Source organism: Podarcis vaucheri, assembly GCF_965113315.1.
Source record: "Podarcis vaucheri genome assembly, chromosome: 5".
NCBI lineage: Eukaryota > Metazoa > Chordata > Lepidosauria > Squamata > Lacertidae > Podarcis > Podarcis vaucheri.
The window spans coordinates 93,832,230-93,859,906 of NC_138763.1; the positions used below are offsets into that span (position 1 = coordinate 93,832,230).

Here is a 27,677-nt window from a genome sequence, read left to right on the forward strand (position 1 = left end):
TGGTACCTGTATAAAGTCAACTGTAATCAATGGGAATTGAAAGGACACAGATAGAAACAGGACGTTGGCAATAAATTTGGACATAGGTGAGCTGTCAGATGATGAACCGAAATTATTGGATATCCTGATATCTAAACAGAAAAAAATCCCCGAACTGAACACTTTTTTCATGCAACTTATTTCTCAAGTTCTGAAACCACAGGGCCAATGTTGTTCATTCACTGGTGGAAGAAAATTAGTTGGCTAGACAGGGAAAGCCAAGTAGTTCAATTCTACCTCCCTCCCTCCTTCCCTGAAAATTCCCTCCAGAGAAATGGGTCAGATTTGCAGGAGTTGCCTCCCCACCTTGCTATGGATAACCTTCTTCCATCAGCAGACAGTCAAAAAGATTTGCCACCCATAAATACCACAACTACAATTTATGAAAGGTGACAAATATTTTTTCCCTTGGACTACTGGTTACAAAAAAGAATGTTTAATCCAATACAACAGGGAAGCCGCAGCTTAGCAGTCCTTTGAGTTGCATCCAGGTTCCTTTCCTCTCCAGAAAGCCATCCTTTATAGATGCAGCCCTTTGCACTACATCTCAAAAAGCCAGCTACTCAAACTAAATGTCATTGATTTCATTATGAATTGCTTCCTGGGAAATTGGCTTCACAGCATCCTTAGCCTCATTGGAAAACAAAGAAAAGCCAATGTGAGTATTTTAAAGCTTGAGTTACCAAAACAGTGTTCATATCCAGCTCAATTAACTGCTACTACTAAATGACTCGAGGTGGTAACAAAAAAGGTCAAAGTATGCAGTGAAAAGGTTATTTTTGTACCATGTTCCTAATTAACTGGGTCAGTCATTTCAGATCTGTGCTGGTGTTCCACGCACAGAGATGTGACTTTCACAATTTCCAATGAACAAAAATAATCAGCACAAATGGACACTTCCTTTACACATAAATAAGACACACATACAGAGCTGCACTTTCAAAACGTTTAAAAGTCTGGTTTCCTCCTCGTTTTAATTAAAAAAAAAGCGGTTTACTTCATCAATAAGTCTTTTAATTGCTAGGGTTAAAGGCATCTTTAAGGAGGTGAGTGAGGGGTGGCTTGGTTGACTGCCTTCAGTCAAGGCATAAAAGCCTTCAGATCCACAGGGAAGAGGGTGTGTAGGGATCTGGAGAAATGCAGCTGCTGAGATTGCTGGTTGCCCTGTGGCTTTTAAAAATGACAGAAGTCTGATAGGATTTCCTATTACAAATTGCAATGGGAGGGAGACCAGAGAGAGTGTAGCAGAAGTATGGGAAAAATTAAAGCAGAGCAAGGAACTGAGTGGGATATTGCTGCAATCCCCCTTATATTTAATTTTCTGCATGTACATTATTTAGTGTTGAGAAGCTGGTTGTTGTTTTTTAAAGCATCTGAGCATGTTAAAAATTTCTAAAGTTCTAAAAGTGTAACTGGAGGGTGCGCTAGGCCAACACAATGACAAGCACTTTCAGAACTAATGTGTTTGCTATATAAGCCCTTTTGAAGCTTCATTAAAAAATAATAATGGGAATTTAAGATATTTTTGGATGGTTTATATACTGCTAATTTTGCTGCACAGAATTTCACCTCTTTGCCAAGTACAGAAGACAAACTGCATGCCAAGTATACGTAATATTATTTAACAAAAAAATGTAAATTCCTTGCACAATGCAAGGAAATTCCTAATTTGTATCATGATCTGGGGACAATAAAATGTACTGAATCACTACAGAATACCAAAGAGTACACAAAATTCCACAAGGAGGAATACATTATTTAAAGACCAAGACTGCTCTCATCTTCCTGGAATGATAAATTGCCCATGTTTGATCAGGGAAAAGTTTCATTCTGCCTACCCAACTTCTTATTATTTCCTGATTAACCTATATATCAATAATGTTCCATCATCTCACAGATAGGAGGTGCTGGACAAGGTAACATAAGATGTTCCACTTCAGCCTTGAAATCAAATTGAAGACTAATTCATTAATTCTTGACTTCTAGAGCTTCCTTCTCAGTCTTTTCTTTAATTTTCTCTTTTTCTTCTAGTTTTTCCTCTTTCTGCAACAGTGACATGATCTCTGCAACTTGGTTAGTAGAAATATCAATATCTTCTTTGTCGATGAGTTCTACCACCTATGCAAATATAAACATATGTTAAATGCATAAGTTACATTGTGTTTTATCTACAATTAAGGAGGAAAATAACCGAAGCATATATGCCAAAAATGATTTGTAATGTCAACCACAACCCAATTTCAAAATAGTGTGTTGAATCCAAAAGGACAGCGTGATATTTTCCAAAGAAGTAAGATTGTTGTTGACATGAGTCTGTATAAATTACAATACAGATAATATCAAGGGGGCTGGCTAAGTTTAGCCTGGAGAAAAGAAGACTGAGAATTGTTTTGATACTGCTCTGATTTTATAAACTTGTATATTATTCAACATCAATTAGACTTTTGTTTTTAAGCTCTGAATCTATATCACATCTTAACAATTTAACCAAACCATAGAATGGACCATACTGCCACAACTTAAACCAAACTGTTTTCATTCTAAGGTCGGTTAATTTAAGGGAGGTTTTTTTTCTTCTTCTAAGACTTAAATTTGTTAAAACAAATTGTTTAAACAACACAAATAACAAACATTAAACAAAACAGGTTACATTCTTCAGCAGACTCACCTTGGAAACATCATCTATGTCAATCTTTCCATCTTTATTTTCATCTAGTGCTTGGGCAAGCCTGTTTAGTTTGCTTTCTGGTATCTTCTGAATCTGTTTCATCACATTGATAAGCTCATTGATACTGATGATATTCTCCCTAAATGGGAAACACAACCTGTATACAGCAAGTAGTTACTACAAGGGGTTTTCAAAAAAACAAACAAACTATATGGCACTAGCCATATTCCATACTGAAAACCAGGGAAGGCACATTTATATTCAACTTGATTTAAAAAACTGAAATAAACCAAGACATGCTACTACAGAACCTATGAGGCAACTGGCTTTTTCAGAAAAAGGCAGTACAGCCTCCCACTTTTTCTTATAACCCTAACAAGTATTCTGCTTCAGGACTATAGAAACATGTACCCAACAAATCCCCTTTGGAGGAGAAAACAGCTTGCCCACTACTATATTTCACGAAATGTTAAGGTCTACGTCCTGCTAAGGACCAGTCTTAAGAGAAGTCTTGCTAAACCTCAAGGAACGCCAGTGATTTCTGAGATGCTTGAGGACTAGATAATTTACACTTCATTATTTTCTACTATTTAGAAACAGGATATTTTTTAATTACTTGTTTGATGACATATCATCCCTTACATTTGTCTTGTAGTAATTTTGATTGGGATTATTAAAATTTAGCTCAAGAATAGCATCATAAATTACTTTTACTTATTTAGTGGGAGTTATTAGTATATGAATTACAGGGATCCAGGACCAAAACTAACGCTTCCTAATATTTCAACGAGTTGATTCCAGACAAGGGCATAATATTGTAAACAGGTGTTGACTTATTGCAGCTAGGTCATTGGCAAAGGTTGTTTTTTAAAAAAACAAACAAACACCAAACCATCAGATTTCTCCCAGAAAGGGCAAATCTAGATAAAGCAGGTAGAAAATATGGGCTGATATTTTGATGACATCATCATGCCATTAAAAAATCTATGGGGCAACCGCCCTTTGAATACTGTGGGCAATTCCATGTTTTGGAGCTGTACAAGGTTCCAAAGGCAACCAAAATTATTAAGGGGATAGCTCCCCAATCAGGAAAAGTTAAAGCATTTGGGGATTTTTAGTTTAGAGAAAAGGTCAGGAAGAGGCAAAATTACACAAGTGTAGAACACAAGTGTAGAAAATTATGCATGGAAGAGTGGATAGAATTTGTTTTTCTCCCTCTCTGGTGATACTGGAGTCCCTCTCACATGACCTGGGCTCATCTAATGGGATTGAACGTGGACAGATTTGACTCAGATGACTTTAAAAGATTAGACAAAATCATAGGAGTCAATGCTTTAAGTGGAATAATCAGATCAATAGATTAAAGTGGAAATAAAATTTGGTATTATATGGTTTTGTATATGTTTTGTAATAAGCATGTACTTGGTCTCATTCACTATTTATGTTATGATTAGAATAAATTATCCATGTAAATATTTTGGAACTGATACGCAAGAGTTCAGATTGAAAAAGTCTGAGAGGCACTTCCTTCTGCAAAGGAATCAACCCATATTCACAAGAACAATCCCCTACTTGTATCACCTGACACTTACCCAATGGGAGGGCTAGCACTACTCTCCAGCTGTCCATCCACCACTTTTTGTTCTGTCTCCAACTCCGTGATAATTTTGTCAATCTGTCCAATCATTCGGTTCACTCTTTTAGTCAATCTCTTGCTTGCTTTAGACTCTTCAACTATTTCTTCTTCTCCCTCCTTAGACAACTCCTTGATCTCTTGCAAATCCTGAGGATCAAAGAAAAAACATGGTTCATAAAACCATAGTATTTAGCAAAAATCAGAGGTATCTGCTGCATGTACATCCAAAAGACAACTGCAGAATATCAAGGGTATGGTAAGACAAAAGAGAGTTAGGTATATTTTTTAAATACAGTATTCCTATTCCTGGGGGCTGCTTTTTAAAGTATCTTGTTGAATGGCTACGTAGTTCTCCACTTAAGCATCCCCTCACTTGTCAATCACACCAGGTGATATGCTTTGGAGCCCTATCTGTTGGGAACTCAACATGCAGTACAGCCCTGCACTGCTCTTTGAACCTCTAGGTTTCAGGAACAGCACATAGCTGTCAACCGTCCCTTACTTGGCGGGAAATTCCCTTATCCCAGCGCCGTGTCCCGCTGATGTCCTTTATTGATGATGTCCCTTAAATTTCCTGGGTTTCAAAGGAAGCAGCTCCTCTCCCTCCCTCCCTGCCGGCCAGGGAGGAGGGAGGCTCCAACTGTGTTGCTTGGCTGCGTTGTTCACCCAATAAGGAGTCTACGAACGATTGGGGGGGTGGAGCTTGCATGCCTTGTGCCGATCAAATCGGCCGCGTTGCCTGGGGACTCGCCTTTGCTCAGCACTTCCCAGCGGAGAGGTGACGGTGGTTTTCCTTGCTGCATCCCCTTTGCCGGGTTGCTGCGCTGTGGGAACCACCGCTTGAGGCTTCGTTTGGCTGCTGGCTGGGCTTTCTGCCTTTGGCCCGGAGGGGCTCAGAAGTCGAACCTACCTGGGCTTGGAAAATCCCTTATTTTGGCTGCTGATCCCTTATTTTCGAGGCTGCTGGTCCCTTATTTTCAAATCTTTAAGTTGACAGCTATGGAGCAGCACTGGGATGGAGATGTGGTTTTCCTTGAAACCACTGCTAGAATGGAAATGTGGGGAGAATCTGTTGCTATTGGGCACAGGTAATGGGTAGAGAGAGTTCACTTTGCTCCAGAAATGCAGCATTCAGGAGTTAACTTTTAATTTCCCAAGTCTTCCTTTGAAGCCATGTCAGTACCCACCCCACACCTTCCGTCACACATGACATTAGGTATTTGGGGGGATGGTTTGGGGAAAGCATCCTTGCAGGGTGAGATGGGGAGAAGAGATGTCATCCTGCCTTGCTGGAGCAAAATCACACTTGGAACCCTTCAGCTGTGGGAACCAGGCAAGGGAATGCAAAGAAGACGGGGAAGTGCAACTACTTACCTGACAAGGCCCCTCCTGTGCCATGTTGTTAACAGTACGTTTACTCAGAGGTAAGGGCTCTGTCAACATGGAGCAACAAGAAGCAGCTGGCCACCACCATGGGTACCCTTTTCACTATCACAGCAGCTGGTGGATTCAAGGAAGGGGGGTCTGGTGTGGCCTTAAAGAGGTCGATTTGTGACAATCTTCCTATTATGTGGCTTCAAAAAGCTATGGGGGTTCATACCTCTTCTGGCTTGTACTCAGGTTCTTGGAAAAGTTATTTGTCTTTCAGCCTCACTAGTCTGCATTCTGTGAGAGAGGGGTTTACTGAGTGGCCGTGCCCACCACAGCAGCCCTGTGATGACACGGCCAAGGACACTCTCAAAATTCATACCTCACTATATTCCTGCACATCATCTCTGAGCTCCTCAAGCTCCTCCTTTTCCTTTGTTAGCGATTTCTTTTGTTCCTTCAGTTTACTACAAGCATCACTTAACAAGTCAATCTCTTCTTTGGTTATTTCTTCGCCCTAAAAAAAAAATTGGGGGAGGGAGAGAAATGAAATAATTGTTATAAAGAGAGTGTCCCTTTCAGAAAACGGTTGGAACTACTCTTATGTTTTCAAAATCTTTATTTTACCTTTTTAATAAAAAAATAAAATAAGTGTAATTCCATGGGAAATCCAGAACTTTCTGATCATCAAGATGTGTATAGATAAAGAATGATACTAATAGCACAGGATTATAATTACCTGTCCTATATTAGAGCTGGTAAATGATCTTAAAATAACTAGACCCCTAATTAATAGGATTGCTTAATGCAGTATATACAGGCTGAGTGAAAAATCAACCCAGACTCCCAAACTTCTACCCGTCGCAAATGCAACAGACACAGTGCAAGCTGTGAGATGTGCAATCATCTTGTCCAACCAAAATAGAGAGAAGTTATGTGCTTAGGTGGCAGGCTCTGTTGAAAAAGCACCACCATGACATAGTTTTTCCATGTCTATCAGACAACACCCACTTTACAAGCCAGCATGGTTTATCTCCGTGCTGAACAGGATTCAGAAAGGTATGAAATGGGGACAAAAAGGCTATTTTCCCCTTGTATGTCTAGATATTGTTTTAAATGTGCGACATAAGTTGCATCTATCACCTGCATGAACCACTTGCCCTTTCAACAGTGTACCTGCTCTCTTATCTGGACTCCAAAAGTTGTTCATGTAACGTATGATGTAGCTGTAAGTTAAGGAAGGTGGAAGCCATCGTTACAAAATCTTCTGGAGATACCTTGCAGGTTTTCTTGGGTAACAGTTTCATATGTGGCTCATGCATAAAGTCCAACATACAAGTTTCCTTTACACTCCCAGAGGGTTTCAAAAGCAATTACTATTGGTTGAGATGAAAACCAGAGAATGCACAATCACTGGCCAGGTCCTCTCTGGGCAAAAGGGGAAGTCCGAAGATCTGTATATAGTTTCTGACTCCATGAAACAATCTTCTACAAGATTTTTTAATACTTGAAAGAGAGAAAAGGCAGCAATTGTGTTGTGCCTTTTTCTTGTCAGTACTTATTTTTCTCCGCACTGCCTAGCATAACTAAGCCTGCTTCTGGGGGGCTGAGAAAGAGGAGAAGATGGAAATTTGCTAGAAAAAGTAAAGGATAGTGCTTGTGGAGAAAGAAGCACAGTTTTCCAGTAAGAAATTTCATCAAAATACTAAAGCCTAAAATAAGGAGGGGGGGATCCTAGAATTCTTACACGCTTATAAAAGTTTCCAGGCCAAGTGGGATCACAGGAGGATGACTTAGACCAGTGTTTCTCAAAGTTGGGTCTCCAGTTGGCCCTGCTAGCTAGGGATGATGGGAGTTGTAGTCTGACATCAGCTAGAGGCCCAACTTTGAGAAACACAGACTTGTGTCTAAGACAACTATTGGGCACATCAGAGTTTGGAATTTAACAGAAATGACATTGCCCATAAGCCATTTTACTACTTCTAGTAGGTGCTTTTAAAGTTCAAGTTTTCAATGTTCCAGAAATCAAAAAAGCATTCCTAACCTTAACACATAGCCACCACAGCCATGCTTCAAACTTTGCAGCATGAAAATAACAAGAACTAATAAGTAGACATCCATGTTCTTACGACTGCTTCTATGCAAGAGGTACACAATTACTAAATTATAAGCTATGGAGTACACCAGTGGTGGCCAACTCTTTTTGGAAAATGTACCACAAGTTAATTGCAAACTAGTTGATAGGGTCACTTTTTATGCCATAACTAGGTTCTCACATGACCTACAGAAGAACCACAATCTCCCACAGCCTCCGGGCCCAAGTTGGCTACCCATGAAGTACGCTATACAGAATGCTAAGCTATACTATACAAGATTACTACACAACAAGAGCAAATATATATTATGCACTGTGATTAATTTATAAATATTAGAAAAAGCTAATCAATCTAGTTAAGAATATGATACAGAAACCTCCATGTCAAATCTTCCATATCTACTACCCAGATAGTACATTTCAAGGAGGTGTAAGTTCTTGCTATTGTTGAAACAGAGACAAGCTGGCAGGATTAACCCATAAAACCACAATTGTTGTTGTTTTTTAAGTGGGTGCTGAAGAATCTAAATGAAAAATACCAAATGAAGATCTCTTTCAAGTCAATATACTCTTCACTGGGGAATATTAAGACTAGTGGAAGGTCTCCCAACCACTCAGGTTTGGAAGTAGCCTAACCACCTTATTTTAATTATTTTAACCAGTTCTTGAGCAAAGAGGCTTCCCAAAATCTATAGCTTAGAATGTGTGGGCCTTGTTGGACTCCCAATGAGCAGAAATGATGGGAGGTAACAGTCCAGGAACACATGAAGGACTACAGGTTCCTATCCCTAATATAGACAGTAGAGAGCCTGTACCTATAACTTTTCTTAATGGACAATTTGGAGAATTTTAAACTTGTTTCAAGTGCAGTGCAGCTCTGCAACCTCCACCAAAATGATCTTTCAAAGCAACCCCAAAATGCAATAGATCTTGGGCACTATGAAACATACATGGAGCTCTGAATGGAAGCAATCTTAACTGAATATTGGTATATACAGGCGTACACTTAGTGTGAATCTGCATCTTTCATAACTGGATTCATTACCTAATTTAGACAGAATTAACAACCATCCCAGAGGCACTGTTCATTGCATAATTTACACAGGAGACCCAAAATGTAGTCCTGATTTACTGTCACCTGCACAGTAGCTAACTATGTCCCCAGGTTTCAGCCACTTACAATGTTCTGCAAATGAAAAACACCTGTAATTAAAAAAAACAGCAGCAGCTCTTCCACAAAATCTATTGAGTTTCTTGGATGAGAGTTAATCTTGCAACAGCCCAACGTGGAAAGTATTGTGGTGCGTTGCAGTATATTCGCTCTCAGCCTTGCCCACTATTCACCTTGATGCCCTCCAATACGGGTGCTGTGTCTTTCAAAGTCTCTGAATGCAGGGTCAAGTCCACCTTTGCCAGTTCTTGTTCGGTATCCACAGCTATCTTGCTCTCCTTTATATGCACAGCTGAAGTATCAAGATCTATTGCATCCACCTCCTTCTAAAACACAAAGTGACAACATCGTCTGAAACCCCGGAATTTAAAAACACATTTTGAACACGACCCCAAGTTCCACCTTTGAAGCTCTATGCATGGCATTTGACAGTTCCAACACATGTTCTTCATGGGGAGAGAAGGAATTATATCAGTTGTTGTCTCTGGCTGGTGAGTGGGACTAATTTCATTTCACCTTCATGTTTGCATTTGCAGGGTAGCTGAAAGGGCAGGAAAGAGGAGGAGTTCTTGATCCAATGGGTAGTGGTACAGTGCCCCTCCCAATGATATAATTTTTGCTAAGAGAGAGAGGAAAGAATTCTGCCAGCAGCTTTTGATTGGGGCCAGGCTGCTTCTGTATGTGCAATATAATGATCATTATTGGAAAGGCAATACAGTGGTACCTCGGATTACATACGCTTCAGGTTACATACCTTTCAGGTTACAGACTCCGCTAACCCAGAAATAGTGCTTCAGGTTAAGAACTTTGCTTCAGGATGAGAACAGAAATCATGCTCCGGCAGCACAGCAGCAGAAGGAGGCCCCATTAGCTAAAGTGGTATTCAGGTTTAGAACAGTTTCAGGTTAAGTACGGACCTCCGGAACAAATTAAGTACTTCACCCGAGGTACCACTGTATGTAGCAAGAGACTCTACAGGCAGCAGCTCCTGTAACACTAAACTCCTTTCAATCTTTTTTTTGGGGGGGGGGGTAGAAACCATACATTTTCGTCTTTCACAAAGGATTATAGAAGGTTTGTGCAGAATTGTGATACTAAAAATCAGAGCCCTTATAGTGAACCAATTTTTTTTTAAATTAAAAAACAGTTGGGAGTTCAGCATAAGAAGTGCTTAAAACTATCCTGTAACCAGTGCAAGCTTACAACTTTCCCCTACTTTTACATATCAAACCCCTGATCTGTGTGATTAAGCTTCTGAAACAGTTGCAGAAAAAAATGTATGCATCCAAGTGCCCCTTTGCAACGTGACCATCATATGTATTTATTATTGTATTTATTATATGTATTTATTATGTATTTGGAAGTTGCCCATTTGGAAGAAGTGCAAAATCAACTTCACAGACAGTTAAGGGAGACTGGGGAAAAGGTCAATTTTAAATAAGGATGAAGTAAAGCGTTTAAAACCAACACTGGTGCCTTTTTAAAGAGCCTACCCTTTCAGCGACCTGAAGAGTCTCTTTGGCCTTCTCAGCAGCTTCTGACAGCCTTTCCAATTCTTTTTCTTGGTTTTCTTTCCTAATAGCTTCTTCCTCCTGAAGGGTTGCCTCCAGTCTGGCTTTATTGTCCACTTTTTCTCCTTCCACTTCTGCCGCTTTAACTTGAGCTTCTTTGGCCTAAAACAAAAATAAAAAACCAATCAACTTTCCAGATTTCACACTGTTCTATAGGGATTTTAACAGAAGAATAAACTTAGTACTAGCAGTCTGGTCTAGCTGTTTATTTCTGCATTCTACAATGTAAGAAAGCTCCCACCAATCCTATGCTGCTCACTCACACAGGGTGCAAGAGTAATACTTAAAAGTGCAAAATGGGCCATCCCCAGCACTAGAATTATACTAGAGTGAATATACTGGCTGTAGCAGAGAAAGCCCCCTAAGGAACAAAGATTTTAGATTTAATGGTGTTAACAGAACGTAGTTGCAATTTAAATAGGACATACCACACTTTCAGGTAGTGTTTGCAGGGTTGTTTTAAGCTGGTCAGCTGGTGAAAGAGTATCTGGAAGGTACATAGCTCTAGATAAAATAAGCAGTGAAGTTGGGATTTCCTGGTTCAGATGTAAGTCTAACCACTGCAATTAAAAGATAAAGTATTAGAACAGTACATCTTTCTGCACTCCAAAACACTTATGAACTGGGTAAATCAACCTTAATCCATTTATTTTTCAACTGCTAGTGAACTTCTGAATAAAAGTGCTGCTCATCAAGGATTTGGGGCAGGAGAATATCATGTTAAACAGATATCTGATAACAGATAGTCTTTCCTAGGTAAACAACTCTCAGTGTGGGACACTGATATGAGTTTGCAGCAAGTATATTTGCCTCATAGCAACATACCTGCTCAATGCAAAGATTGTGGACATCACAGGACTAGGAGGGTTGGAAAGGTATGACAGTGGGGTAGGAGAGCAGAAAAAATGACAACATAGTTCACATCTGGCAACCAATGGGTAGATGAGCCTAAAAAGCTTGGGACACTAATTTTCACGGCGCTCTTGTGGCTATGTGGCTCAGGCGTCAACTCTGGAAGTGTTAGAAGGCCTTTGCTCTAGGAAGCTTAGTTTGGTCAGAATAGAGTATACATTTCTAGGTTTAATGCTAAATGCATTACTTCTGGTACAACCTCTCCTCCTCCCGGAAGGGAGGGATTGTGACCGGGAACCGATTCTCGCGATGCGCAGGGGGCGTTCCGGCCCCTACCTGCCATTGTCGCTGGTGCGCCACATCCCCCGGAACGGCACCCAATTGGGTGGCAGCTCGGGGGCGTAGTTTAGCCGCTCAAATGTGGTCGTGCCAGCTTTCCCCGCCATTGCGCTGCCGGAATTCTTCAAGTCACCCACCCACCACTCCCTTTAGTGTGTAGCTTCTCGCTTGACCTTGCTATGGACCTATGGTTGGTCGCCTTGGTTGTCCGGGGAGCCTAGTAGGAGTTTTTCCCCAATTGGCAAATTGGCACCGGCCTCTTGGTTTTTTCGCCTACCTCGTAGCAATCGTCACAACTTTCTCAGTATTTGGCGGTTAGCCACTGGAATGTGTTGTTGGTGTGTGGAAGGGCAGGGTGTGGGCATCGCCTATCCCTTCACTTATGGGTATTCCGTTAAAGGAATCAGGCGGTCGTGGATCCTGTCCGATGCCCTGCCTGGCTGGAGGCCATGGCACAACCCCCCGGTGACATGGGGGGGGGGGGGGAAAGCTTATAGTTGTATTTGCATCAACAGGCTCCTCCTACTGGTGGTTAACCCTAGACAGACTCACCCATCTCCGAGTGGGTGGAGTCAAAATTTAGTGTTGGTCCAGTGCCTAAGCCAATACAGTGGTGCCTCGCAAGACGAAATTAATTCGTTCCGCAAGTTTTTTCTTCTTGCGAGTTTTTCGTCTTGCGATGCACGGTTTCCCATAGGAATGCATTGAAAATCAATTAATGCATTCCTATGGAAACCGCCTTCAGACCAGGTCCGGGGACAGTCTGTCCCCCGACCTCTTCTGAAGGCTGGGGGGGGGAAGGGCTTTTCTTCCCACCCCCAGCATTTTAAAAAACCCCGGGACAGCGGAGGACTTCTCCGCTGTCCGGGGCAATCTTAAAATGCTGGCGGGCGGCATTTTAAAATCGCCCGGGACAGCGGAGGACTTCTCCGCTGTCCGGGGCGATGTAAAAGCCCCTGGGAAGGCAGGCAGGGGGGACAAAGACTTTTGCCCCCCGCCCGCCTTCAGAAGAGGTCCTGGACAGCTTCTCCCCACCGCCCCTTGCTTCAAAAGAGGTCTGGGGACAGCGGGGAAGACGCGCTGCGCTTCCCGCTGTCCCCGGACCTAGGGCTGCGGGGAGAAGATCGCTTCTCCCTGCCGCCCCTTGCTTCAAAAGAGGTCCGGGGACAGCGGGGAAGAAGCGCTGCGCTTCCCGCTGTCCCTGGACCTCTTTTGAAGCAAGGGGCGGTGGGGAGAAGCGATCTCCCTGCCGCCCCTTGCTTCAAAAGAGGTCCGGGGACAGCGGGAAGCGCTTCCCGCTGTCCCCAGACCTGGGGCTGCGGGGAGAAGATCGCTTCTTCCCCGCTGTCCCCGGACCACTTTCGAAGCAAGGGGCTGCGGGGAGATCGCTTCTCCCCGCTGCCCCTTGCTTCAAAAGAGGTCCGGGGACAGCGGGAACCGCTTCCCACTGTCCCCGGACCTGGGGCTGCGGGGAGAAGATCGCTTCTCCCTGCCGCCCCTTGCTTCAAAAGAGGTCCGGGGACAGCAGGGAAGACCCGCTGTCCCCGGAGCTTGCGGGGCAAGCTTCGTTTTGCGAAGCAAGCCCATAGGGAAATTCGTCTTGCGAGGCAACTCGAAAACGAAAAAACCTTTCGTTTTGCGAGTTTTTCGTCTCGCGAGGCGTTCGTCTTGCGGGGTACCACTGTACCTCTCACATGCTGTAATCAATAAAGTTGTGGCCTTTTCTAGCCCATTAACCTTATATACTGTGTCCACGTGTCTTTATTATTCATGAGCGGGACGCGGATCCTCGAATCACAAATGAAGGACCAAGAGGCAATGCCAAAACACACACAGCACGAGCTGCTTTTGGGTGATCAAAAGCTCATGTCCCTTCTTTCTTCATCAGTACCTGCTTAAGCTGATCCCTCAAACGGTCTTCTGTTACGCCAAGTGCTCTCATGCCTCTTGCACGACATGCTGCTTGTAGCTCTTTAACCGTCAGGCTATCCACATTTTCCTCAGCGATCAGCTAGACAGACACAAATATCAATAACTACACTCATCCCTGTGAAGAAATTATCTTTGTCACCTAATAATACAATCATTACAAGAAAGCAGGATATCGTTGCAGGATGGAATTCGGTTTAGTGCCAAACAAGGGCTGCCAAGTATGTTCTAATCAACTGTTCTGTGTTTCGTGGTAAGACTATAGCTGCCCCATAGCAAGTCTAATTGTGAAAAAGACCCAACATTCCCAGATGAATGAAATTCTGCATTCCACAATGCAGTTGCTTAAAGTAATTTTAAAAGCCATTAGAAACAACAGAAGCACCTGGAAAATTTGTAGCAAAAGGGAATTCTCTTACTTTATCATCTGCTTTTATAGATCTCAACCTCATTATTAGCTGAAAACGTAGAAAATTATTTGTCCCGATTGACTGAAGTTCTAACAGTTTACAGAGAGCAACCAACTGAGGTCTTGTGAGATTATCAAGGGTTAGCTCATCTTCAAATAGTTTAGAGAATCGTAAAATTTCTTCATTGCTTGGTCTTTCACCAGTTTCACGGATCTGAAAGTAGAAAACATATTTTATAAGACTTAAAGCTACATTCCCTCAACTTTTACTTAAGAAATGTGCAGTTCTTTAATACCATATGGGATAAGTCTCAGTCTCATGACTCCACACTTATGTAATTTGGAATCAAGTGAAAAATCCTGACGCCGTCAGTTTTCCTTTGAAGCAACGGCCATAGCACCTACATATAACTCTCTCTATCAGACAAGCAAGAAGACTTGCCACCATTCAAGTACGCATCCCATCCAGGCACTTGAGGAGGATGCAGAGCAGGCCCAGAGAACACAGGTCTTAGGTTTCCCACCCTCGTTGACCAATTCATGCCAAAGCAGGAAGTTCACAGCTACAACATCCATGGTGCGTTGTTATCCGACCTCTGCTTAAAAGCCTCTACACAAAAGGAAAAGGGTTATTCGCTACTGCTGCTAGATTTTTGATACACCGAGAATAGGAGGTGCAATGCAGGTGGCAATCACTGACAACCCCAACTCCAGTCTGAACGTTCTGTAGCTGGACAAAGGCAAGCACACATTTGAGTGGGTCAGGCCATAAGCTAGAAGGCTGTACTGAATGAAGCAGTGTTGTCATCTTAAACTGGTTGTTAGCCAGACTGGACAAGCTGTATTTCAACAGTTTTGAAAATGGGGGCTTATGCATGGAAGAACACTATATGTGCTCTTTACATTTTTAAAAATCTGAAGCTATCTATTTTTTAAGTAACCTGTAGCAGTTCAAAGTATTTGGGTCCCCTATCCTCTTTTAAATGTCTACCATTTTCATTTACCGCATTTTTCGCCCTATAGGACGCACTTTTTCCCCTCCAAAAATGAAGGGGAAATCTGTGTGCGTCCTATGGGGCAAATACAGGCTTTCGCTGAAGTTTGGAAAGCGAGAGAGGTTGGTGCGCACCGACCCCTCTCGCTCTCCAGGCTTCAGGAAGCTATCCGCAGCGTGGGGAGCCCTACGGGAACTCCCGCTGGGCTCTCCATGCTGCGGATAGCAGCCTGCCGCCCGGCGCGCAGGGCGCCCTGAAGCAGACCTCCCCTTCTCTCAGTAAACAGCAGCACCCCTGCTGCCAGGAAGCTAATGTCATTAATCTTCCCCACAGAGTAAATCACTTCTGGTGACCAGAAACCACAACCAACTGCCTTGAAGGTCTGATAGCTGAATCCACTGGAAATGAAGAGGGATTCAGCAGAGATAGCTCTAAGGAGGAGGACAAATGGTTGTCAAACTCTGAACCTAAAACTTTTGGATGAGGAGCAAGTCAACCCACCAAAAACTCCCATTGGAAAAATTTAAAGAAATAATTTGGTGCGATTCAACAGGCTTCAAGCCTGACTACCATCTCTAATGGCATAAAATACGTTTGGCAAGGATACAAGAAAGTACAGTACCTTTTCAGTAGTCATGCCTAGGGTTTGAAACTCTCTCCCCAAGGAGGCATGTTTAGTGCCTTTCACTTACATTAAACTCCCACCAGCAAATGGAGGCCTTCTTGTCTGGGCAAATTTTTAGACCGCCAGAGTGATTTGTTTTTCTGCTTCTGATTTTTGATTGGCTGCTCTTCTTACACACCTACACTTGCTTTCAATTAGTGTTTTTAATTGTGGTTGTATGTGGCTTTTTGACATTAACTTCCATACTGCATTATATATTACTGTTGTTCAACACCTTGGGTGCTTAATGCAGAAAGGCGAAGTATGAGTGAAATCTAATGTTGTGGAAACCCCCTGGAGTAAATTTTGAAGCGGCTGCAGGGAGAAAAAAGGTGGTGAAGTCCCATTTCACTAATACACCATCAGTAAAAAAAGAAATATTTTACCTTTTGAAAGAAGGTGGAAAAGTCTTTAGTAACATTCCCTTTGGCTGCTTTATTTTTTAAGGCGATCTCTTCAATGGTATCTTGAAGAAATTTAGCCAGTTCAAGCTTCACTCTAAGCTCTTTCTTCAATCTCTCTTCCTAAGAAGTAAATAACAAATTGGGTTCCGTGACAGAAGAAAAGTAGAATACAACTGGAATTTAATCAATCAGAACATCTGTTTTGCCACAAAGTATTAAACTGCTGATTCATATTTTAGTTACCTTCTTAGACTTTGTCTCAAATGTTGAAGGGAGCATATTGGGGAACAGCTTTAAAGCTACAGGAAGCAGGAATTCCATGAAAGGAACAACAAGAAAGACTAGGAAAGGGACCAACCGAAAGAGATCAGCACATATCCGAAGGAACTGTAAGCAACAAATAAGTAAGGAGATTAGTAACCATAAAAACAAGTCAATCTGACATATCATCCATAGTATGATATTTATTTGTATTCTGCATCATATTCCAACAACTTTTGGTATATAGAAAAAGCATCTTAACATCAATTTGTTAGAAGATAATGAACTGAATGAACTGAATTGCAAGGTAATATTTTTGCACTCCTTGCTTTAACATTGTTACATTCAAATCAGCTTTCATTTTAAACCAGACTCCTTTCTCCTTAATTTACAAATTGAAATGTTGGCTTTTTGCTTATGCTGTAAAGTCTCGTATATATATTTCAACTACAATAGTTGAAGCAGTGGTGTGGTACTTATTACTGAATACAACTATTGTATCTATGGCTTTGAGTAAGTATAATGAAGAAATTTACAATTGTAAAAGTTAGAGAAAGGAGGCAACTAATAAACACATTGAACTTTGAAGCACTGAGCTCTATATAGTCAATCTTTCAGTTTGACATTAGTTAACACTAGTTAATATTAGCCCTGGACCAGTCTGAGGGCAATAGTGCCTTCTCTGGCTGCTGCCTCCTTCCTCCCTGCTCTGGGCGCTGGCAGCTGAGGGAGCTGCAGCAGTTTCACCCGTGCCTCACAGGGCCGGGGGCCAATGCTCCTTGCTTCCATGTACTGGGGGCAGAGAGAGCTCTGGTGGTTTCAGGTTCAATGCTCCTTCCTTTTCAACATCACGATATATCACTATACTGTGATGTTTACCTGGTGATACATCTCAAAATTGAAAAGCTGGTGTCATTCAGCCCTAGTTATTTTATAGATCAACTCAATAGGGTCCTTAGATTCTTTAAACTCTTGTGGACATAGTGGTTTGGATGCTAGCTTCCCTTCTAGAAATGAAACAGAGATAGAATCGCACAACCAGACTATCCTCTGGCGCTCCCTAAAAATCTACTACTGAGAGATAGGGAATCCCTGGGAATGGTGCAGCATTGTATAGTGGTTAGTGTTGGCCCATGACCTGGAAGACCAGGGTTGAAATCCCCAGTTGGTCATGAAGCTCAGTGGGTGGCCTTGGGCCATTCACTATCTCTCAGCCTAACCTACCTCACACCTCACAGGGTTGTTCTGGAGATTAAAAGAGGACGGAGAGAACCATATACATCACCTTGAACTCCTTGGAGAAAAGGGTAGGATATAAACACCATAGATAATAACAAATAAATAAATACAGGTGTTGGAGGGGGCTGTAGATGGAAGGGGAACTTGCTCCTCCTTGCACAAACAAAAGTGCAACTTGGGTTGAAGCCATTATATGAAATGTGTTTCTTTAAAAAAATTAAATAGTAATTTTAAATGTATTTTAGTCTAACCCCAACATCTTTTAAATCACTACAGTGGTACCTCGGGTTAAGAACTTAATTCGTTCCAGAGGTCCGTACTTAACCTGAAACTGTTCTTAACCTGAAGCACCACTTTAGCTAATGGGGCCTCCTGCTGCCGCCGGAGCACGATTTCTGTTCTCATCCTGAAGCAAAGTTCTTAACCCGAGGTAATATTTCTGGGTTAGCGGAGTCTGTAACCTGAAGCATATGTAACCTGAAGCATATGTAACCCGAGGTACCACTGTATATACAGTGGTGCCTCGCAAGACGAAATTAATCCGTTCCGCGAGTGTCTTCGTCTAGCGGTTTTTTCGTCTTGCGAAGCAACCCTATTAGCGGCGTAGCGGACTAGCGCTATAAGCGGTTTAGCGGCTATTAAAGGCTTATCAGCTTAGCTGCTAAAAGGCTATTAGCGGCTTAGAAAAAGGGGGGGGGGCGAAAAAAATATCTCAAGACTCGCAAGACATTTTCGTCTTGCGAAGCAAGCCCATAGGGAAATTCGTCCTGCGAAGCAACTCAAAAACGGAAAACCCTTTCGACTAGCGGGTTTTCCGTCTTGCGAGGCATTCGTCTTGCGGGGCACCACTGTACTTCAGGTGTATGCATAGGTTGTATATATTGAAAGAAAGAAAAATACAAATCGTTCAACTGTTAACTTTAGTTTGCTATTACTGCTAATAAGAGGTAAAGAACAAGAGTGAGTCACTAGAATGGATGCACAAAAAAGCACTGTTACCTGTTAACAGTGTTAAAGAAATCAACACATAGCAATTTTCTTTACAACAGTAAAAGCAAGAGAACCAGTGTCAAAGATGCAGAACTTGTGGCTAGTCAGATGTTGTCAGATTATAGCTTGCATCATCCCTGAACTCTGGCCATGCCAGCTGGGAGCTGAAGTCCAACATCTGGAGAGTCACAGGTTCTCCGTGCCTGATCCATATAAGGGAACACTTGATGATGGAGCTCCCAACAAACACTATTAGAGGTTTCCCTTGTACTGTATGATGTTTACCGTATTTTTCGTCCCATAGGACACTCCGCCCCATAGGACGCACCTAATTTTTTGGGAGGGAAATAAAGGGAAAAAAATTTCCCTTTATTTCCCCCCAAAAACCAGGTCGGGGAACAGCGGGATGGCGGCGCTGTGCCTCCCCGCTGTCCCCCGAGCTTGTGGGGCTGGCCAATGTCTGCCCGGCGCGTGGGGCGCTCTGCTTCAGGGTGCCCTGTGCGCCGGGCGGCAGGCTGCTCCCGCAGCGTGGGAAGCCCTGCGGGAACTCCCGCAGAGCTCTCCAGGCTTGCTGATAGCTTCCTGAAGCCTGGAGAGCGAGAGGGATCAGTGCACACCAACCCCTCTCGCTCTCCAAGCTTCAGCGGAAGCCTGTATTCACCCCATAGGACGCACACAGATTTCCCCTTCATTTTTGGAGGGGGAAAAGTGCGTCCTATAGGGCGAAAAATACGGTAAATACTGAATGATGTGTTGATATGAAAATGTGGAATCTTAAGCCTAAATCTGCAAAATGAGAAGTGATAGTGCCTCAACAACTGTATGCTATGACAAAAAAGCACATCCAGACATTCATTGTTACGTCCATAACCTACATTTAAAGTACCACTTAGATCCTAGCTTTCATTTCTCAGTTTCTAACACTGTCTAAAACTATTCAATTGTTCAGAACATGAAAATAAAACTACAAAATTATAGATATTTAATCTAGTGAACAATTATTGCAGTAGACTCAATTTTTGTTTTTTGATATGTAAAAATGTACAGCAATTGAAGCAGCAATCCTATACCAACTTACCTGGTAGGAAGCCCCATTGAACTGAACAGGGCTCACTTCTGAAAAGCATTATGGGCAGTAGCACAGCTAAAGAATATACAGATAACTTGCAGTTTACACTGATTTCACTTGTGTGGAAGCTTCCCAGGGTCCTCCCGTGACCGTCCCTGAGCCCAGTAAACAGCCCTCTGCCTTGTGGAGGGGCAGTTTGGGAGTTCCTGTCTTTTGGACCCCTAGAACTGAACCCTCACGTAAGCTGTGAGTTACCTGTACACCACTGAGTGCAAGTAGCTTAAGGACACTGGTCACACACTACCCCATGGTAGAAAAACTGTGCACACTTTTCTGGGTAAGAATATGCAAGCAATGTTCTGCTCCATTTAAATGCATACAGAAGCTGCTTTGTACAGTACACAGAAAAACCAAACACTTCAACAAATGTTCATGATGTTTTGTACAGCCATTTAAGGGGGGAAATGCATAAGTAGCCTCGGTCCAGTATACCTGAAGGAGCGTCTCCACCCCCATTGTTCTGCCTGGACATGAGGTCCAGCGCCGAGGGCCTTCTGGCGGTTGAAGTAGCTTCGGGTTGAGCATTTTCGGGTTGCGCTCTGTGGCGACCCGGAAGTAATGGAACATGTTACTTCTGGGTTTCACCCCTCGCACATCCGCAGACGCTCAAAATGACGTCACGCACATGCGCGGAAGCAGCGAATCGCGACCCACGCAGACACAGGTTGCGTTCGCATCCAGAGGTACCACTGTATTTTAATATTTTGTTGGAAGCCGCCCAGAGTGGCTGGGGAACCCAGATGGGCAGGGTATAAATATTAATAAATATTATTATTATTAATTATTTCAACCAGTGATAGTCAAGGTGATGTGCATTTACTGGCAAAAATGTTTCAATAATATACTGCTAATGTCACTCTGTATAAACAATAAAATTGTTAACTCAGCTTTTAAGAGATCTAAAATTGAATCACCGAAACAATACAATGGATTCAGTACCTGTCTCCGTTCTCGGCGGGATAAAGTACTGCCATGAAGAATTCTCCAGAGCATCCTTGCAGCAATTTTTGTATCAATCCACAACAATCGAAAGCCATGATAGTAGTGCTTCAGTTCATCAACAATTTTCTGTCCTATAGATTTTTTAACTATGCTTTCTTCTACTGTTGGGCTATAAATTGGGCCCCCTTCTTCCAGTTTCTTATTTTTATCCTTGAGAGACTTAAGCGACTTTTCTACCACGGAGTCATCATAACGGGGTTGTGAAGAATGCCACTGTCGTACTGGAAGATAACATGGCCCCAAAACACCTCCATTAGCAGTCGGTGACCACAGGTCAAACGATCTCAAAGCTGTAAAGTGCCTTTGTCCTGATCCTTCAGTCCGATTGTAAGCCCCTTTTGCAAAGCAAACGTAAACAGGAGAGGCACTAGTGCAATATTTAAAATGAGCTGTCCTGTAAAAAAAGAAGCGAGTGTTTGTATTTACATGGCACATAGTACTTCACAATTCTTTGCATTTACCTTTACCCTATGAGTATACAAGGCTAAGATAGTGACATGAATGACCGTCCCAAAAGATTTGTATGAGTGGAGATATAAACCCAACACTCTTTCCACTACACATTAAAGGCCCTCTGACAAAATTTATTCTGCTAAAAGACTTGCACACCAGATCACAACTATCAAGTTCTTGTTTCATGCTTGACAAGTTTACAGCTTTGTTTAGCAAAGTGTGTTATATTAGGATTTACTCCAAACCTACAGAAAAGTTTGAAGCAAGATGAAATGCCCTTTTCTTAGAATTCAGCAGCTAGAATTCACTCTCTCCGGACTATTACTTACACCTGGGAATGGGAACCTCCACTCCATTCTTGGTCTACCAAGGGGCTCAATAAGGCCACTTTCCCCAAACTGTACCTGACCTGTAATCAGCTGGTATCACTGGTCTTGGCAACTTAAAAGGAAAGCACAGGGAAATTCCTACCCTATGAAGGGGGAGGTACTGGTGACCACACATTAATAGGCTTGTTTAAAAAGACCAGAAAGTTTGAGGACCAATTCAATATATCCAGTTCAGTTTAAGCACTTATTTTATATACAGGCAAACCCCTATTTCATGTGCATTCCACTCATGTTCAACTGCATTTATGCATGCTGCCACAAAGTAACTGATTTGAACCAGGATATGCTGCCAAAATGGCACGAAAAGAGTAGGAGAAATGGAGAGCAGGGGAAAACAGCTTGCATGGCTGCTCCAAGAGTCTTGCCACCCTCACTCACTCAGGATCTGAGAGTCCCTCCATCCTCCATTGCCCTCTCCTCTGCCACCCCACAAGCAGGCAGCAACATTATTTCTTGGGGGTGGGGGAGAAACTAGATAAGAAACCATGTCCAGCAACTTCCAAGCATAGCTGTCAACTTACAGATTTGAAAATAAGGGACCAGCAGCCTTGAAATTAAGGGATCAGCAGCCAAAATAAGAGATTTTCCAAGCACAGGTATGTTCAACTTCTGAGCCCCTCTGAGCCAAAGGCAGAAAGCCCAGCCAGCAGCCAAACAAAGCCTCAAGCGGTGGTACCCACAGCGCAGCAACCCGGCAAAGGAAGGAAAACCAGCAAGGAAAAACGCAGCAAGGAAAACCACCGTCACCTCTCCGCTGGGAAGCGCTGAGCAAAGGCGAGTCCCCAGGCAATGCGACCGATTTGATCGGCAGAAGGCATGCAAGCTCCACCCCCCAGTCGTTCTTAGACTCCTTAGTGGGTGGTGCCTCCCTCCTCCCTGGCGGCAGAGAGGGAGGAAGAGGAGCTGCTTCCTTTGAAACCCGGGAAATTTAAGGGACATCATCAATAAGGGACAGAAGCGGGACACAGCACTGGGATAAGGGACTTTCCCGCCAAATAAGGGACGGTTGACAGCTATGCTTCCAAGACTAACAGGGAGAACGCTGAAAGGCCTCGCAATGGTGCTGGGCCCCAGAAGCCACCTACCCCCAATTCAACTTTCCAGTCTTCAGAGGCAGGGAGGGCGCATGAGTAGAACAGCACATTGCTGCCCAGGGAAGGTGGGTGGAATCTGCTGAGAGAGCCACTTCCCAGCCTCTCTCAACACCACTCTCACCACTTTACGTGATTTCACATATACAAGTGGAGTCTGGGAACATAACCCATGTGCAAGTAGGGGGACGCCTGTAATCATTTCTACTGTGGATGTCTGCATGATTAATTTGTTTCCTCATACGTTATGAGGAAAACAAACTAATCTCTAACTTTTTGAACTCTTGGGGAAACTCAGTTACTTTGGATTATTTATGATCAGCATCCCATTGAGGGAAAGTGATCTTCTGAATATGTTTACTTACGTATGATTTATTAGCCTCAGGGATGCACAGCTAAAACAAGCACGGTTTTCCAAATGACCTAGAAGTAAAAAATAAAATAAAAAAGAGTCTGTAAACCAGTAGATTGCAATACAATACATTGACCATTTGTAGCGGCACCAACATCAAAATATCTTTGTTCAATACTACTAGATCACTGCAAACAGAAACATTAATATGTTGTATGCTCAGGATAAGTTACAAGAAGCCTTCAGGAGACTGGGTGATGAGCAAAGAAAGCAGATTATTCAAATAAAACTATATCGTAAGTCTCAAAGCCCAGCAATAACAGCAGCAAATGATTCAGTTTGATTTCATTTAATTTTAAACTTGTACACTCTCTTTCCTATAAAAATTTTCAATAGAACTAAAAACAAGTTGTCAAAATTCAAGAATTCATTTCACATTCAAGATTATAAACTAGAATCAACAAACAGAACAAAATCACCCCATCAATTGCAAAATGTTAAATAAGCTGCACTGTAGTGCCTCTCACTCTCCAAAACATTATACATTTTATGTTTCTAGAAGCTATACTTTATGTCGTTCAAATATTAATTTTAAAATTATATATGTGGATAATTATTCAAATACCTGTGGTTAGGCAACTGTATGTATTGTCTTTATATGTAGTTTTAATATATGAATGATACACACTTGTACTGAGATGTGCTCTGCTTTATTTGTATTTAAAAATGGATTTTTAATTATTATTTATTTTGCAATTTGTTTTTTAATGTCAGTCTACAGTTACACCTTGCAATACTTAAGGCATAGTCATTAGCGGATAACGGACCATTCTTAGAAGCACTTAAGGCTACTTAAGAAGCACATACAAGATAAGATTAGCAATGAGATTCTAAGGGGATTTTAGAAAGAAAACAAGTGATTATCTTATTAAAGCTGAAAACACACACAATAAAACTAATAAGAAAAATATGCAGACCACAACAAAATGCAATCAAACAAAGCCAGTGTATGGAATACAACTGTTAGTATAAGGAAAAGGCAGGAGACAGAAATGCTTCTAAATTAGATGTGGGGATTAGTCACACTAGGAATACTCTGCAACTGCACATGTGCCATGTTTCACCTGAGATTTGGCACCTCACACAAAGCCTAGAGTAAACAGAAAGGCACGAGAGTGTCTGAAGTTTTCTGCTGTTTAAAAATAAATATGTTTGTAGCCTTCATTGTTGCAGATATCTTTAAAGTCTTCAAAAGGATATCGTGTTGAAGTGATAACATTTCTGTATCATGAATGACTAAATGCATAGCCTAGACACTTTTCCACCTAATTATCACCAGACACTAAGTCACATCACAAAGACTAGTTCTATAGGTCTCAGACATTAATTACACCACAAAGTATGTACATTCAGAAGTCTGTTCCCAGTAATCTTTGAGATATATTTTATACACCCATCACTTTAATGGTCCCCAGATCAAAGTTCACTGAACACTTCACCTGAAGGAGTCATTGAATCATATTTTCAAAGGTTTCATAAAGAAGCTGCACTTAGAACAGTGAATAGAGGATTACCTAGTGCCATGTCAGTCCACCAGCTCCATCTTGCACCCTCCAGATGCAATCATTAGGCTGGGGACCTCTATTCCAATGGCTTCATAATGAAATTCGTCTTTAAGCTTCTGAATAATGACTGCAGCCCAAGGTGTGTACCTCCTTAAAGAGAACATGCCTCCTATGAGACTCACGACTTACCTAGACTAGCAGCTGCTAGCATGGGGACTGGGAATGAAACAGTGAAACTGCAATTGACTGGTGCTCAAATTCAGAGTGTCAATAACCTTCATAACGTTAAGCCTAGAAGCATTCCAAGGCTTTGCTTCATGCTATTATTTTACTTATTTGATACCTACATGGCTATTTTTGGACATCATAGCAACCTGAATTTTACTAGAACACCAGACTCAATATTAACTCCAGGGTGCATCACCATTCCTTCTCACCTGCATAAAGGCACAACAGAAAGCAAACTATCCCACAAGCAAAGACCTGTATAATATGCACTATACCAATAACCTAAGCTGAAGATGGCAACACACTCCACCAATCACATCAAGAGATATTAATATTGCAATATTGCACAATAATGCATTGCACATAAAGCCATCTTAATGCAGAGTCAGGTCATAAACCTCTATTGCCCAGTTCCAGGCACTCTGGAGAGCCAGTGGTGGCAGAGTGATTAGTGACAGACTAGGACCTGTGAGAGACCAGGGCTCAAATCCCCCCACTCAGCCATGAAGCTCTCAAGGTAAACTTGGGGACCAGTTGCTGCCTCTCAACATAACTCTACCTCACAGGGTGGTGGTGAGGAAGGAAGGAGGTGAATTATTATTATTATTATTATTATTATTAATACTACGCCCATCTGGCTTGGTTTCCCCAACCACTCCAGGCAGCTTCCAACAGAGGAGTAAAAACAGATTAAAACTTCAAACATTAAAAACTTCCCTAAACAGGGCTGCCTTCAGATGTCTTCTCAAAGTCAGATAGTTGTTTATTTCCTTAACATATGATGGGAGGGTGTTCCACAGGGCAGGTGCCACTACCGTGAAGGCCCTCTGCCTGGTTTCCTGTAATCTCACTTCTTGCAGTGAGGGAACCACCAGAAGGCCCTTGGAGGTGGACCTCAGTGTCCGAGCTAAACAATGGGGGTGGAGGCGCTCCTTCAGGTATACTGGGCCGAGGCCATTTAGGGCTTTAAAGAGAATGAAGGCACAGGAACAAGGCTGGCCGTTTAGGGATTTAAAAGTCAGCACCAACACTTTGAATTGTGCTGGGAAACATACTGGGAGCCAATGCAGGTCTTTAAGGACCGGTGTAATATGGTCTCGGCAGCCACTCCCAGTCACCAGTCGCATTCTGGATTAGTTGTAGTTTCCAGGTCACCTTCAAAGGTAGCCCCACATAGAGTGCATTGCAGTAGTCCAAGCAGGAGATAACCAGAGCATGCACCACTCTTGTGAGACAGTCTGCGGGCAGAACCACCCAACTCCACCTCCAGCTCTTTGGAGAAAAGAGTGGGATATAAAGGCAGTGCAAGGCAATCAGCCACACTCTGGCAGCAGCTCTCTGGAGACACAAGAGACCAGAGTTCAAATCACGCTCAGGCATGAAAGCTCGCTGGGGTGACCTTGGCAGCCTGTCACTGCCTGTCAACTCAACTCTACCTCCTCACAGGGTTGGTTGTTCTTGTAGCGGGGATTAAATGAGTAAGAGGGAGCAAAGCTCATCGGAGAAAACGGTGGGATATAAATCCAAGAAGTAAGTAAGTAAACAAATAAACAAACACGCTGTGACAGCAGCCTTTCCAAACTATGGGTCCCCGGTGGTTGTTGGACTACGACTCCCATGATTCCTAGCTATCACGGCCGGCGGTGGGGGATGATGGGAGTTGTAGTTCCTCAAACATCCGGAACGGTTACCGGCGCCGGAGGCTCAGGGCCTTCTCGAAGCCATGCTGAGGGGGCTCTAAGGCTGACTTGTTGCAGCCGCTCCCCCTCACGGAGCCCCCCCCATACCCGAGGCCCGCCCCACCGGCGCCAGGCCCTGCTGTCCCCACCGCTTTCCTTCTCCCGCTCCCCGGTCCGACGCCGCCCTCACCGGCCTCGGGCTCCCAGCGCAGGCGCCTGGGGACGGAGCAGGCGCCCCGGCCGCAGCGCGCCAGCAGCACGAACGCCATCTCTCCACCCGCAGGACGAGGCTGCCGGTCCGGCCTAGAGAGCCGCGTCCGCTCGCTCGCCTCGCCGAGCCACTTTTCTCCTCAGGAGCCGCCCGCGCGGGGTGGAGACGGAGCCAGGTGCATGCTGGGAGAGGGAGTCTTCCGAGGGAGGGGAGAAGCGGCGCACGCCGGGAAGCGGAGCCCGGCGGCTCGAAGCGATTCCCGCGGAATCCCGTTGGACGGCCGAGTGGCCAATCGGAGCCGCCGGCTCCTGATACGCTGAGCCCGAGGCCGCTCCTGGAGCCTCCGGGGCGGCTCCGGGCGCCATTTTTGTTTTTTTACCTCATCCCTTGAGAGGAAGCGGCGGCTTCCTCACGGGGAGCGGGAAAATTTATAGAGGCGGCTGCAATGGGATGCCTCTCCCCGCCTAAACTTAAGGGCTGCAGGAAACTCATTGTTTTGTTTGTTACTGCGTTATGTTAGGATTACTGTATTATTATTATTACATTTGTAGCCTCCTTTTCCTCCGTGTAGCCCATGGTTCTCACAACATTGTAAACAAACAAACATAAATCATAGCTTTATTGAAAATTACACTTAACATTTTTAGGTGACTTCCTCACTTCCCCTTGGTTGAATTTCATTGCATATCCTTTTAACGGTTTTCCAAATCACAGTTCTTATAAAATTTAAACATTAACATCCTTAGATCTTCACATTATGAAATTAAACATATTAATTCACCCCTTAACATAAAATCCTAAGCCAATTAAGTATCTGCAAGCTGTTTTCAGTTAATTTAACTTAACATATTTAACGAAGTAATCATTAAATTTAATCCACTCTTGATACTCCTCCTTCTGGTCGCGGACTCTTCCAGTTAGGTCGGCTAGCTCTGAAAAATCCATCAT

The 27,677-nt window shown here is 43.1% G+C and overlaps 1 protein-coding gene across 3 annotated transcripts; it reads right to left on the bottom strand.

Annotated features, from left to right (window-relative positions):
• Positions 1–1,638: 1,638 nt before the first annotated feature.
• On the bottom strand, positions 1,639–26,897 carry LETM1 (leucine zipper and EF-hand containing transmembrane protein 1). Of its 3 annotated transcripts, none has more exons than XM_082223106.1 (14): positions 26,709–26,897; positions 23,060–23,117; positions 20,699–21,155; positions 16,384–16,527; positions 16,123–16,260; positions 14,088–14,291; positions 13,631–13,750; positions 10,977–11,108; positions 10,471–10,650; positions 9,151–9,300; positions 6,094–6,228; positions 4,300–4,490; positions 2,708–2,864; positions 1,639–2,157 (listed from the first exon to the last, which is right to left on the bottom strand). In XM_082223106.1, exons 1-14 carry the CDS (start codon positions 26,785–26,787, stop codon positions 2,008–2,010), a joined length of 2,295 nt encoding a protein of 764 aa, XP_082079232.1. In that variant the 5' UTR covers positions 26,788–26,897; the 3' UTR covers positions 1,639–2,007. The 3 variants fall into 3 exon arrangements, with proteins under 3 accessions (XP_082079232.1, XP_082079233.1, XP_082079231.1); XM_082223107.1 differs by having other exon boundaries at positions 2,708–2,846; positions 9,151–9,303; positions 26,709–26,896; XM_082223105.1 differs by having other exon boundaries at positions 9,151–9,303; positions 26,709–26,896.
• Between the last annotated feature and the right edge of the window lie 780 nt (positions 26,898–27,677).

Bases quoted from the DNA above. Each gene is read 5' to 3' on its own strand.
- LETM1 (XM_082223105.1), bottom strand. From the start codon at position 26,787: ATGGCGTTCGTGCTGCTGGCGCGCTGCGGCCGGGGCGCCTGCTCCGTC. The intron at 13,751-14,087 runs GTAAGAGAATTC...GTGTCTGTCTAG, and splicing joins CTATAAAAGCAGATGATAAA to CTGATCGCTGAGGAAAATGT. The intron at 11,109-13,630 runs GTACTGATGAAG...TTTTAATTGCAG, and splicing joins TGAGGGATCAGCTTAAGCAG to TGGTTAGACTTACATCTGAA.